At 34.0% G+C, this 15,381-nt stretch overlaps 1 protein-coding gene across 2 annotated transcripts; it reads left to right on the top strand.

Annotated features, from left to right (window-relative positions):
• Positions 1-2,752: 2,752 nt before the first annotated feature.
• Positions 2,753-15,332, top strand: LOC110116489 (serine/threonine-protein kinase D6PKL2). 2 transcript variants are annotated; one of them, XM_020850061.2, is made up of 3 exons: positions 2,753-3,050; positions 4,261-5,411; positions 14,250-15,332. In XM_020850061.2, exons 2-3 carry the CDS (start codon positions 4,414-4,416, stop codon positions 15,121-15,123), a joined length of 1,872 nt encoding a protein of 623 aa, XP_020705720.1. In that variant the 5' UTR covers positions 2,753-3,050; positions 4,261-4,413; the 3' UTR covers positions 15,124-15,332. The 2 variants fall into 2 exon arrangements, with proteins under 2 accessions (XP_020705720.1, XP_020705721.1); XM_020850062.2 differs by having other exon boundaries at positions 4,232-5,411.
• Positions 15,333-15,381: the final 49 nt, after the last annotated feature.

Raw genomic sequence — 15,381 nt, 5'->3', positions numbered from 1 at the left:
TAATTTTTGTGGTCTTATAGATGCTCCTTGTCTTGTTGGTGGTGACTTTAATGCCATATGTAACTCGAGTGAGAGGCTTGGCAGTTTCCCTTCGAATTATCAATCTATGGATGATTTTAATAATATGATTTTGGATTGTAAGCTGGTTGATATAGGTTTCTCTGATAATTCTTACACTTGGGATCATGGTAACATGTGGCAAAGGCTTGATAGGGTGCTTTTTAATTATTTATGGATGAATGCTTCTAGTAATACTTTTATTGAACATCTTAGTAAAACATTTTTAGATCACTCTTCCCTCCTGATTGGAGTTAAGTCTAGGAATAATAATTATATTCCTTCTTTTAAATTCCAAAACATGTGGCTCCTTAATGATACTATTTTTAATTTAGTCAAGGAGAATTTGGAAGCTCCCCTTCACCCTGATAATTCTATTAAAGGAATGATTAGACTTTGGCTTAAGCTTAAAAGACTTAAGTTTATAATTAATTGGTGGAATAGGCACAATTGCAATAATACTGAATCTAAGATATGGCATAATAATATTCCTTCTTCTATTGTTATCTTTTTTTGGCGTCTTATGAACAACTATGTGGCTACCGATGATATTTTAATTAAGAGAGGTTTTATTATGCTTCTAAGTGTCAATGTTGCTACCATGTGGAAAACTTGCATCATGTTTTCCTTTTGGGTCCTATTGTTGTAAAATTTGGATCTATTTTGAGGATATTTTTCAAGTTAATTATTTCAATGTTAATTTGTCTATTAGGGATATGATTAATCAGTGGTTTACTAAACCCAAAGGTCATATTACTCATCTTATATCTTTTCTTATTTTATAGCACCTTTGGCTAGTTAGAACAACTCCCTTTTTAATGGTTTTCCCATGAAGGTTGATCAAATTATTCATACCATTAAAGATAAAATGAATATATTGTTTAATGTCTATCTTTTAACTGTGAAGAATTTTAAAGGTTGTACCTTTTTTGCTAAGGAGTTGGGTATTGTTTTAAATATTCATGAGCACATCGACGTTCCCAAGTTGGTGTACTGGCTTAAACCTCTGATTAATACTTATAAGCTTAATTGTGATGGGTCAGTGAAAAATAATTCGTGCTGATGTGGTGGTATTATTAGAGATTTGATTGGTAATTTTGTCATTGCTTATGCCATTCCTCTTCATAAGCGTTCTGTTAATTTTGTTGAGCTATATGCTATCTTTTATGGTTTGAACCTTTGTTTATCCTTTGGAATTAGTCACATTTGGATTGAAGTTGATGCAATGCATATGATTTTTTGTCTCAAAGACATGTATGATAAAGTTTGTAGTCCTTATTTATTCTATCTCATTAGGGGTACTTAATAAATGCTTCTTTATTTTCAAGTAAAATTTACTCATATTCATAGAGAAGAAAATTATTGCGCCAATTGGTTTCTTATCCTGGGCTCCAACTTGCAAAATGCTACTGAATTATTTTATGTTGATTTGTCAATCTTTATTGAAGGCCTTATCTGGTTGGATAAATTGGGTTTGCCTTATGTTAGAGGTTAAGTGGGTATGTTTTTTGGTTTTATTTTGATATCTGTACAAAATGCATTATTTTTCATTAAGCGGTTGCTGAGCCTTTGGTTTCTGCCGGTTAAGAATTATTTGAGCCTTATTAATGTCCCCTACATCTAGATTTTCCCTTTGAATGGTAATTTGGATAACCTGTTGTTTGGTTTACTGGTTCATTACACTCTTTCTGGGTCTATATGATTTTATGTTTCTTTCTTATTATCTGATGACCTGCTGCTTCTTGTTTTGTTGGATGTGGATTTGTTGATGGATGAGTAGAATTCTGGCCTTATTGATGGGTCATATTTGGAGGTTTGCTGGAGTTTTTCTGGATCTGGGTGGTGGGGCGGCTTGCCTGCATCCCTCCCTTTATGAGTATTCTTTGTGGTGTAGTATCCCTTGCTGTTAGTTTGGAAGTGGAATTAGATGGTATAAACAATCTCTTATTGTGGTGTTTTACTTTATTGGATGTTGGTTGATTATATTAAGTCCGTTAGCCTTTATGCTGCAATGCGCAGGTGTAGTTTGGATGTACTGTTTTGGTTTTTACTCCATTTATATGATTGGTTTTCGTTTCTTTCATTACATGTATTTTGGTTTCTCACTTTTCCTTTTTGCAGGGAATTTTAATTTGATTGATAACGGCTATACCAGGTTTAATTTTCAGTTTTTGTTATTTTATTATTTTAATAGAATTTTGCAGGAACATTTTGGTGCTGATTGTTTAGTTCCTAATTTTTTGCGAGAAAAAATCGTGATGATTGAGTATCCTTTTTTCTTCCTTTATGTTTGGGTGATGGCTACTGGCCAACCTAGAGTGTTCTTAGGAGATTTTGAATATGGTAGTAGGGAACTTGAGTTTATATGTTTTTTTTATTACTATTGTAGCTCTTTTGAGCATTAGCGGCTCGAGATCCTTTCAAGGATCTTGTATTCTTTTATTTTAATTAACGCGTAGGCCTCTTCGTGAGTTTCTACTTAAAAAGAAGAATTTTATTTTATAAATAATTAAAATTTAAAAAAAGTATGAAATTGCAACAATATACATATATTTGCAAAGAATATTCGGGCGAGTAATTGGGAAATGGGAAGAGACTGAGCCTACTAGTGACTGCAAGGTAAATTTGAATTCCCGTGAGAGCTAGGGCAGTAGTGGGAGGGAAATGAAGTAAAAGGGCCTCAAGTACCCAGCCGCTGCTGTGGCGTTGGAGTCATTGTGTTGGGGACAGCGGAAATAATGGGGTAATTGAAAGAGAAAAGCTGTCTTAGCTTTGACCCCTCTCTTCTTTACATACGCAAAACATGAAATCAAATATAACGCACACCCGACCCCATCAAGACTTGCCTTTTATTTTTCTTTATTCGCTTTTGTTCCTTTGCGTTTCTCTTCGCACTCCCATCTCTCTCGCCATCTCCTTTTCTGGATGCCGGAGGAAGTTCGGAGCTGGAGGAAGGGTTGTGGAACTCTAAAGTTGCGATCTTTTTTATCAAGGTAGTACTTTTTGGTCATTTTGTTTTTCTTAAATTTCTATCTTTTTGCTAGGTTTTTTTTGCTGCTCTTTTATGCCTTTTTCTTTTCTTTTTTGTAGCTGGGTTTTCTTTAGTTGATGTTTATGTTGAAATTGGTCTTGATTCATGATAATTAGTAGCTGTTGTTGTGATATCTGTGTTGGTTTATGCTTTTGTGCCGGGATAATTCATGAGAAGGGGAAAGCAATGGGGTTTTGATGACTGGCTAGGTTTTATCTCTAGTGCTGCTGTTATTACTGAGGTTCTTCGCTCATTGATGATCTTTGCTTTATCAGATTTTTGCATAAAGATTTGAAATTTGGTGAGGCTTGCATGTTCTTCCGTCCATGATTTTCAAAAATTTTAACATGTTTCCCGTTTTTTGAAAGAAAGGACATTTTTAAAAGGTAAGTATGCAATGCTCTGAAACTTCCCTTTTTTTTCGGTTCTCACTTTAATGAATGTCACTTTTTTAGATGGGATTTTTATTCTAGTTCGACGTTTCGTGCGAAAGATTGTATTCTGATTCTCCAGCTTCTCATAAGCTTCGAACTAGATGTTTCCTCTGACTTACCTTTCTCTTTGTTGTGGTATCATTATGGCATCGCTCATTATACGCTTTGCTCTGTCATTCCCCCTTTAGAAAAATCTCGCATTGCAATGAGTGCTTCGTACGTTTTACTGTAGATTTGAGTGACTTGTTTGTCGCTTTGCTTCAGTTGCTCCTACCTTCTTCTGTATGATCTCATTTTACAAGTTTCACTCCTTGTACCAAAATCAAGGGCTTAGATGTTCTTTTTTTTGAAGTTTCAAGAAGATATAATATAAGTGGTGGTACAGTTTCTGGATCTGCAGCGTAATTTTATTTTTTTTCAGAGAATAGTTGATTTAATTAGCGTAATTACCCAAAATTTTGTCTTTTTGTGAGGATTCAAACATTTGACCCTTTGTTTGGAGGGAACAACAGTTATATTGCTGGTGCTATGCCTTCGGTTTACTTGAATATTGTCTTCTATGGTCTGGGCCGTGTTATTTAGTCAATTCTATGATAGTATTTCATTTTTCTTTTTCCCTATATGTAGCTTTATTATTTCATTTACTATAAGGACTATACAATCTTCATGTTTTAGCTGTTCTGTTAAATGTTTTCCCTTGCATAATTAGTGAATCCTACGGCTTCGATGTGATGGCAGATAATTTACTAAGGCGTGCATATAATATTAACGGAGAAAGTTGCAATCAAATCTAATGCTGTGGGTCGGAATGCTTGCTTTTTTCATTTGAACCTATGGAACATGCCGTTTGCTGCACAGTTTTCGTAGGTATATAAAGTCCTTTCTTAATTGATGGCTTCAAAGGCTATCACTAGTGCAATTCAAGAGCAGCAAATGAAAGGAGCTATTGATCAAGCAATAGAGTCAAGCCATGACAGGTCTCCTTTGCAGATTCCTAAGCCCACCAAGTCAGAACCTGCTGCGCCAAGAAGGTTTCCAGAATCTGCATGCCATAACGCAACAAAGAATACTTCCACCGATATAGCTGAACAAAGGCCAAGCCACCATAGAAAGTGTTCGGTTGACTCTTTACCTGCTTGCATTAATTCAATGTCCATTCATTCTTCTGAGCCCAATATGCATTCCCTTGTTGAAAATCTAAAAGATTCAATTAAAAAAGTTGATACACGAGAAATTATTCAGTTAAATGGGCACAAAATCTTAGAAGGTAGTGGGGATCAAGAAAAGAAAATCTCCGAGCAGAACAGTGTAAAGGATAGTTCAGCATCTGCAAAAATGAGTGATGGAACAAGTAGCTTAGCGAAGACTAGTGGAAGTGCTAAGATCAGTGGCCGGGCTGACCTTTTTGAAAGTGGTAAGAGTAGCATGTGCAGGGCCAGCACAAGTAGTGATATCAGTGATGAGAGTTCCTGTAGCAGTTTCAGTAGCAGTATTAACAAACCTCATAAAGCAAATGATTCAAGATGGGAAGCAATTCAGGTTGTCAGGGCTAGAGATGGGGTTCTTGGTTTAAGCCATTTCAGGCTTCTAAGGAAGTTGGGATGTGGCGATATTGGGAGCGTATACCTTTCAGAGCTGAGTGGTACAAAGTGTTACTTTGCTATGAAGGTTATGGACAAGGGTTCTCTTGCAAGTCGCAAAAAGCTTCTTAGAGCTCAAACAGAAAGGGAAATACTGCAAACCTTAGACCATCCTTTTCTTCCAACTTTATATACTCATTTTGAGACTGATAAGTTCTCATGTTTGGTAATGGAGTTCTGTCCTGGTGGAGATCTACACACCCTTCGCCAGAGACAACCAGCCAAGCATTTTACAGAGCAAGCTGTGAAGTATGGACTATATCTTATGTCTTTGCTTTTACTGTATTGATATGTTCTCTTTCTGAGCCATTTGTACTTGATTACTTGCCTTTCAATGGCTTGCTTGAATATCTGTTTTACTTGGCTTTTTTCAAGTATGGCATATTGCTAGTTCTTAATGAGATGCATAAATAAATAATGTTTTACTGTATTTTGTATATTCGTCATCATCATTGTCATCATTAGCCTTAAGCAAACTATCATTCACTTTGTGAATCCTCATTCTATGTTCTTCCTATTGAGTGTTACATGAGATGTTAACTCTTAATTAAACAAGCTTTTAGTACAACTCTTGATCATATTATTTTTCATTTACTATTTTATCATCATGTTCCTTCAATCTTTATTTCATCTATTTGTGTTATCATGCATCTTTTGCCCTCCCTTGTCGTATATAACTCTATTTTTTACTGTCTTATTATGAATAGTTGTTGTCTCACTCTTCATTTAGGGGTTGTTTGGTTGGAATACAAAGTAATGTAAAGTATTCCAATGCAGGTGTTTGGTTGGAATACAAATTCATACAAAGTAAAACAAAGTAAATGTAGTGTAAATAATTTTAGTTCATTTTTGAAGTAAACCAAACTCGCTCAGTTTTGAGCGAGAATTATTTATACCACAAGCAAGCTCGCTTTATTGCCGACCACCACCGCCGCCACCTGTCGGGCTCACCACCGTCAGTCACTGCCGCGGCCACCACCACCAGCTGGCGGTTGCCGCAAGCCACCACTATTGTCGGCCATCACCACCACCCGTCGGTTTCCGCCGCCACACGTTGCTGGCCACCACCCATTGCTGGCCACCACCAGCCGTGGGCCACCTTCACTGCCGCCACCTACTATCAACCGCCGGTTGCCATCGATCACCACCGCCGTTGCCCCCTATCGACCGCCATCATGTTTGGACTTTACAATACATTCATTACTTTAAACCAAACAAAAAGAATCATTCGCACATTCATCCGAACTACATCAAAGTATTTCTTTTATTTGGCATTCTTTCTTTAACCAACTAAAGAACCCCTTAGTATATTAGTTTCAGTTTATCCATTTTAGTTTTACCAGTCGTTCATCATAAGTTCTCATTTACCATGCTCAACTTAATTTTCAATGACCTCATTTTTGCTTAATACTTGGATTCATATAAAATATCTTATCTAATTGGAAGTTTAGAAAACTTTCCTTTGAATCTATGTGATTTTACTCTTTTACATAGCACTCTTGAAGTAGTGATTTTATTAGGATAACTTTTTAAGTCCAGAATTTATTCTCATCTATATTTCATTTTTTATACTACATTATAGATATCTATTGCTATGACATTTCTTTATCACTTGATCTTTCTACAATATTAATTGATAATTATCTATTTTACTTTCAGTGAAATTGCATATCATGCAATCAATTGAAGATTTCCAATATTCTTCCTTTTTTACTTTAACAGGCATCTCAACTAATATAAGAATGTTTTTCACAAAGAATATATATACTAAGATGCCTTACTTTAAATCTCTCTTTTATGCATCTCAGTAAGTAACATGATTAATATAAACTTAATGACGACCTTTTATATAATGTTGCAATGAAATACAAACCTTTGACCGCAGTTACTAATGCTTCTCTCATATCTCTATTTTCAATGCATCTTTGGTAGAAATTCTCTTTAATTCTCACTAATAAATTATTGTGGTACTAAATTATTTATTATTTTGATCATCAATAAACACGACATGATGACTTCTTGCTCTCTACATTTTCAATAATTGGCAAAGCAAAAAGATGACTCAGCTGTAAATTGGCTCTATGTACTCTGATTACTTCTTGCATACTAGCAATGTTTTGAAAGCAAGCTTTAAGCAAAATAAAGCACACTTTGAAGCAGAGCAATCCCAAAATATGTTAAAGTTTGAGCCTTAAATTGTTCGTGGTATGAAGCTGTTGCTTCCTGATGTAAAACCTATGCTTCATGCTGCCTTTGAAACATAGAAAGCTCGCACTTTTTTTTTTTTTTTTAATTCTGACAGCTGATTCAAATTTTTATCCTATTCAAAAGAAAGTGAAGAAAAATATATTAACAAAAAGGGGGAAAAAACCCACACTTTTCATCTATCTCAAAATCCCTCTTCTACAGGTTCAGGATAAAAATGCTTCATATCATTCCCATCTCAGCATCTCTTTTATCATATTTTTGTATCTCACCTCACTTTATCTATACTCTCTTTTCCTATAAACCTTAAGCATTACAAGTATTTTTTTTAATTATTTATGATATTCTTTTCCTCATTCATCCAAATGAAAAAGAATTTTTTTTATTAATCTCCTTATTGTAATACTGAAATGAGCACTTTAATGGTTTTAGTTTGAACTTGCCATTCTTTATTGTTCATTTAAAACTTTTGTTCATCTTAAGCTTGTTTCATAATTCTTATTTATTATAATAATGTTATTTTAATATAAATAGGTATTACATAACTAACTACTTTCATCATGAAGTATTTTATGCTGTTTTTGGGTGATTTGGTTGTTATCAAAAGCTTCTAGTGCTAATGAAACCCTCCTGAAGTAAATGGATGCATTCACTTGCAAGGGTTTTGGTGAATACAGTAGGTTGAAAGATGATTTAATGCAAACTAGATTTAAGGGGCTGTTTGGTTTGTTGCATTTAGGTGTAGAGTAATCTAAATGTAGTGGTTTTGATAATTTGAGTGTTTAGTTGGATGAAAATAAATTCAAGGTAAAGTAAAGCAAATGCAGTGCATTCCATTCTTGTTCATTTTTGGTGTATTTGAAATTCTTCTGAGTTGGGCGATTTTCAAATACGCCGCAAACTCAAGGGCATTGCCACCCCTTGCCCGCAACCTCCGCCTGCTAGCAGCCACCGCCGTCCGGCCGCCACTGCCAGTCACCTCCTCTGGCCACTGCTGCAACTGCTGCCGGTCACCCCCACCTCCAACTCTCTAGCCACCGTATTAAGTATTCACTTTACATAGCAATCACTTTACTTCAAATTAAAAGAAAAAAAGTAATGTCACCCTAAACCTTTTATATTCATCAAAACAACTCTAAAGTATTTCTTTTACACTGCATTCCTATTTCAAGCAACCAAACAACTCCTAAGTAATTTTTAAACCTCAAGGCATGCACAACACTGAAAGTAAAGTAAGTTTACCTTCATCATGTTTTGCTTTACACATCTCTTGGAACCAGCCAAACAACTAGAGAAGCAAAACAGTTGTGTGTTTAGACTTCTTCCAAACTTCAGAGATTTGATTTCTTCATTTTACCTTGCGTGGCCATGCTAGATCATCTTGGCTATCTTTAAAGAAATGACATATGCCAGCTGATCAACAATAAGCTAAATTAGTACTATTCATGATTAGTTCTTGAAATGAGTAGCTCATTGCTTCATTTTGAGTACCACAAGATTTATATTGCACGTGGTTTGTGAGGTGTCACTTTCGTCTGCCTCACATAGAATGGCTACGTTTCTTTAGTGCTTCTGGCATTCTAGCTTTCTTTTGTTTGAAACAGGGTTGGAGCTAGTTTAGGCCTGGGGTTTTCTAGTGAAAATGCAAACTTCATTATGAACAGGAAATTATTCCTAATCCGAATGTTTGTTTTACTTTCAGGTCTCGTGCTGAAATCTCAGAAACTTTTAGAATCCGCTTGGAATTTATATTTATCTTCCTATCCTCTAATCAATAATAATCAATAAAAATTAAGAATATTATTTAAATTTGAAACAACTTCAAATACCTAAATCTTTATAAATTTTAGATACCTTTTTCTTTAATTCCTGTGGATTTGTATTACTAATATTCATCTTGTTTTTTTCCCATCAAAGAAATTAATATTTAAATCTTTTTGAAAATCGAATGGTGTGATTTCATTATCATCATTCGCAAGCCATTCATTGTCTGATGGTATGTCAAAAAAAAAAAAAAAAAACTGAAGTATACTTGTCCTTTTTTTAATATTTTTTTCTTTCAAATTTCTATCTTTCAATCTCTTGTTGTATTATGATGTTTACTAAGAATTTCATCTTTAAGTTAATAAGATGATTTATCCTTTTCATACGACTTGTTTATATGTATTCTAATTTTGGTTAAATTCAAATAATGGAGTTGTAAGCCTCAATACAACAAAAATCTATGTAGCTTTAGAGTGCCATTACCAAATGGGACCTACCATTTAATTGAATTTAAAAGAATAAATGCATAGTTAGAATAGGGAGTCCGTTCTTATTTGAATCAATTGATATTAAAAATTATCTAGAGAATGTTTTGCAACTGTATTTTTGGCTTGATGTAGTTCAAAGAATTCTTCCTTATTTTTGAATGGTACAAGTTATATATCAGCATTCACTTTTTTTAGTTTAGTCAACTATTAGTTTATCCAAAGAATGGTATAGAACTAATTTAATTTCATGATTGGTTAACTTGTTCTTAGCGCATCGAAATTGACAATTAAGGTAATATACAACAACATATGAATAATAATGGAGCTAAAGCCCTCACTATTCATCATTTATCAAATCTTCTTATAGTTGGACTCATTTCCTCTTTAAGTTATAGACAATAAACTACTTAGGCTTGTCTATTGCTTTGTAAATGAAGCCCATAGTTGACTTTTCCTATGCATCCTCAGAACTTAAATCAATTGCATTGTTGTTATTGCATATATAATTGCAAAATATTTCATTTAACTTCTTCCCCCTTAGGTTTCTTTGCCCAAGTAATGCTAAGCTATTGTGCTGAAGTGAACATGGATTCCAAATGTTGCATTGGTTCTAAAGTGCTCTATATGATCAAATAGGTAGTAGCAAATGTCATTGTGTTAGGTTGTAAGAGCTTCTTTCTTAAGAATTTTTTCATCAAAGCGAAGACACGTGAATGATTGTAGATGAATTTACTTATCTTCTTTGTTTTGGCCAATGTGTTCTTGTGCCTAGGCAAATCACCCATTTCTCTAAAACCAAATCTACATAGTGTGCCACACAAGGTGTTTGGTACGGTTCTCCATCAACTTATTTTCAACTGTCCTATAAACACTAGCATTGTATGTCACAACTTACACCACCTAAAAACTTAAAGCTATGAACATTAACACATAAGACATGATATTCTCACTTCTGAACATTTTTTGGTGTATGGTTGCATTAAAAACTGTATTCCATAGGTTCATATCTGCTGCCAGTTCACTTTCTATGCATGTCAAAGTAGATGAAGTGGTTGTCATTCTGGTTCGACCTGCCAAAAAGGCATGAGAAGTTCCTGTTGATGCATTTCATGGTGAACTCTTAAATTGTTATTGTTGGAGTATATTGGAGTTCCAAAATAAAAAAAACAATGTCCTTTACGTAGACAAAAAGTTCATTTTTAAAAGAAAAACGTTAATAAGAGAGCTTCAATGAAAAAAAAAAAAAAAAGGATAAAACCTTGTTAGCATATGAAATTAGTCCACTTGAAATACCAGGGCTTCTAAGCATTACTTCCTTTCATAGCTGTAAATAGAAAAATAGCATGCACTATATCCCATAGCATAGTGAGGTACACTTCTAGTACTATTGGTGTAGCAGGCACAAAAAAACAAGAAAAAAAAAGTGTTATGTATGCTTTTAATGCACTGTGTATGAGCGCTTAATGCACATGGTATGCATTTTTTGTTTGTTCAAAATGTTTACTAGTTTTTTATTGCTTTGATTTATATGTTTTTTATGTTAGGGCTTGAGCATTAGTTATTTTGTTTTTCTTAAAATATAATAGGAGCTTAACTTGGAGATAGTTATGGTAATGTAATTGGCCCATTTATTTTGCAGACATTGATGATGCTAATAAGTGATTAATAGGAAAATTAGATGGTTGGTTAAATGAACATGATGTTAGTCTTTGGTGAACAAAATTTGACATGGAATAATGTTGTGAGAGCTGGTGGTGTTTATAAAAAAAATCAATTCATGATTAATCTAAAAAAAGAAAGAAAATGAATCTTTATCTTGACCTAACACAATTATGGTTGTACATGAAAATGATGAGGATAATGAAGAAGATGATAATGATGAAGGGGTGAGATTATTTTGGTTTATGATGAGTTTGAAGATGACTTGTTTAATTCTTTTATGAATATGGAACTTGCAAACAAACTACTCTTGTTTAATAAAATTTTCTAATATTATACATTGTCATGATCGTGATAGTTTTTCTCTTTTTTTTTTTCAAATCCATTAACCATATTGATTACAATTCTTAACCTTCATGTATGTTGAATAAATTTTAGGTTCAATTTGTATCACATTGCTTTTGTCTTTCTACTTCTAAGGATATTTTCTTGTACAATGTTATTAATAAATTATTCATGATGTATTGTTCTTTGCACTATTTTTTATTGTTTTGATTTTAGATGGTGAGACCTGCAATGCTTTACGGCGCAAAATGTTGGCCATTAAAAGAGAAACATAAAATTAAGTTAAGTGTTGTAGAGATGAGGATGCTTAGGTGGATGAGTGGCTTCACTCTTAGCGATAGAATGTGAAATGAGTATATATGTGAAAAGGTTGGAGTAGCTTCAATGGAAGATGAAATTAAATAGAGTTGCCTTAGATGGTTTGGACATATATTTTGGTTTATGATGAGTTTGAAGATGACTTGTTTAATTCTTTTATGAATATGGAACTTGCAAAACAACTACTCTTGTTTAATAAAATTTTCTAATATTATACATTGTCATGATCATGATAGTTTTTTTTTCTCTTTTTTTTTTCAAATCCATTCACCATATTGATTACAATTCTTAACCTTCATGTATGTTGAATAAATTTTATTTTCAATTTGTATCGCATTGCTTTTGTCTTTCTACTTCTAAGGATATTTTCTTGTACAATGTTATTAATAAATTATTCATGATGTATTGTTCTTTGCACTATTTTTTGTTGTTTTGATTTTAGGTGGTGAGACCTGCAATGCTTTTCGGCACAAAATGTTGGCCATTAAAAGAGAAACATAAAATTAAGTTAAGTGTTGTAGAGATGAGGATGCTTAGGTGGATGAGTGGCTTCACTCTTAGCGATAGAATGTGAAATGAATATATATGTGAAAATGTTGGAGTAGCTTCAATGGAAGATGAAATTAAATAGAGTTGCCTTAGATGGTTTGGACACATATTTTGGTTTATGATGAGTTTGAAGATGACTTGTTTAATTCTTTTATGAATATGGAACTTGCAAACAAACTACTCTTGTTTAATAAAATTTTCTAATATTATACATTTTCATGATCATGATAGTTTTTTTCTCTTTTTTTTTTTCAAATCCATTCACCATATTGATTACAATTCTTAACCTTCATGTATGTTGAATAAATTTTAGGTTCAATTTGTATCACATTGCTTTTGTCTTTCTACTTCTAAGGATATTTTCTTGTAAATTATAAATAAATTATTCATGATGTATTGTTCTTTGCACTATTTTTTATTGTTTTGATTTTAGGTGGTGAGACCTGCAATGCTTTACGGCGCAAAATGTTGGCCATTAAAAGAGAAACATAAAATTAATTAAGTGTTGTAGAGATGAGGATGCTTAGGTGGATGAGTGACTTTACTCTTAGCGATAAAATGTGAAAAGGTTGTAGTAGCTTCAATAAAAGATAAAATTAAATAGAGTTGCCTTAGATGGTTTGGACACATAAAACGTCGGCCTTCTGATGGTCCGATTAGGAGAGTAGATGTATCAGATTTGACCTATATTAAGAACCATAAATGTAGACTTAAAAATGCTAGGTTAAATTTTTTTTTATTAGATTTAAATGAGAATTTGACTTGTAACAAGACACAAGGGAGAAAAAGGATTCATATAGCCGACTCCAAATAGGTTGATAAAGGCTTGATATTGTTGTTGTTGTTGATGATGATGATTTTAGGTTCTATTTAAATTAGATTGCTTTTGTTATTCTACTTCTTTGTTGGTGAATACCTCTTTTGTGAATCCTGTTTTCATTTGCATGCTCAATATGCTATTAGTTTATTCAGATTTCAGAATGTTCTTCATGGATGAATTTTCTAGCCATATAGCATTTCCTTTTCTTTCTAGTTTTAGGATAGTGCATGCTAGATATGAGCTGTGATGATCTAATTTGAGAAGAATTGTCAATCTGCACTGTATTATTTTTTTCATTTTTTGTGTTTTCAGCTTCTTCACTAATATATTTATGCTATTTGAAAAGATAGAGAAAGAGATCTTAGGCTGCTTTCACGGCCTGAATATAGACTCTTTATGTGGAAGTTATTATTGTAAAATCCAGTTTGAAATCTGTTGAGGACCTAGTAAGTGGTTGTGTAGATCATTGACATGCTCTTTTTACCTGTCATCGCTTTATCCTTTCCCCTTCGTCACATTAACTTTTAATTAGGTTTCATATACACATATTATAGCCATTCTCTTTTCCATAAATTTTCTTGTATTCATTTTATATGCCATGGATGTCTAAGCCAATTTTACCGCAGCACCACATCAAAACATGGCAATCTATACAAAAGTAATATGATCTATCTACTGTTTTATATTCAGTAATGCTTTATCATAATCTATCTACTGTTTGATATTGCTGTAACTTAAGCAAAAGAAGTTTTCAAGCGGCAGGAAAAGTTTGCTATAATTTTCTCCACTATACTACCCATCAACACCAAATAAATGCTAATATGTCAAAATGCTAGTAGATTCTCTTTTGACAATATGCAGATTCTAATGAACTGAAAGCATTAATAAATCTACTTCTTTTCTTTGTTCCATGCATAATATTTGCTTCATACATTGCAGATTCTATGTGGCAGAAGTCCTCCTTGCTCTGGAATACCTGCACATGTTAGGCATTATATACCGAGACCTCAAGCCTGAAAATGTTCTTGTTCGAGAAGATGGCCACATTATGCTTTCAGACTTTGACCTCTCCCTCAGGTGTGTGGTAAACCCAACTGTCATTAAATCCTGCAACCCTGATTCAGAATCTTTGAAGAGGAATAACAACCAGGTTTACTGTGTCCAACCTGCTTGCATTGAGCCATCATGCATTCAGCCTTCTTGTGTGGTTCCCACAACCTGCTTTGGCCCTCGTCTCTTCTCCTCCAAGTCCAAGAAGGACCGCAAACCGAAACTAGAGATTGGAAATCAGGTCAACCCACTGCCTGAGCTTGTCGCTGAGCCGACGGATGCACGGTCCATGTCATTCGTAGGCACCCATGAGTACTTGGCTCCTGAAATCATCAAGGGTGAGGGCCATGGGAGTGCAGTGGATTGGTGGACCTTTGGCATCTTTTTGTATGAACTTTTGTTTGGTAAGACTCCTTTCAAGGGATCAGGCAACCGAGCAACATTGTTCAACGTTGTGGGCCAACCATTGCGGTTTCCAGATTCTCCTATGGTGAGCTTTTCTGCTAGAGATCTAATAAGGGGATTGCTTGTGAAAGAGCCGCAACATCGGCTCGCATACAAGCGAGGGGCGACAGAGATTAAACAACATCCTTTCTTTGAAGGTGTGAACTGGGCATTGATACGATGTGCGACCCCACCTGAGATCCCAAAATTGGCAGAAATTGAACGGGCTCCTGGGCTGATCGCTCGAACAGCTGAAAAGGTTGCTAGTGGTATTGATCACAAAGGTTTGGAGACTTATCTTGAATTTGATTTCTTTTAAGATTTTCTTATTAAGGGAAGAGCAAGATTTTGTTTCAAGGGGAGGTGTTAAGTTTCTAATGGGTAATTCTATTCTATGTAGATTATTGTAATTCTGTGCGAAATATGTTGTTTTCTTAGGACTTTTTTCTATTTTCTTGCACTTGCCACTGAATGCTGAAATATTTATCTTTTTTTATGGTTTAAATTTTAAAAAGATGCTCTTATTTAGCTTGGAATGTTTCCTGTGAGCTGATTCTATTATGAAACTATTTCGATA

Source organism: Dendrobium catenatum, unplaced genomic scaffold, assembly GCF_001605985.2.
Source record: "Dendrobium catenatum unplaced genomic scaffold, ASM160598v2 fragScaff_scaffold_370, whole genome shotgun sequence".
NCBI classification, from domain to species: Eukaryota; Viridiplantae; Streptophyta; class Magnoliopsida; order Asparagales; family Orchidaceae; genus Dendrobium; species Dendrobium catenatum.
The sequence above is the reverse complement of the archived record's forward strand: the minus strand, read 5'-3'. Positions and strand labels throughout refer to the sequence as shown.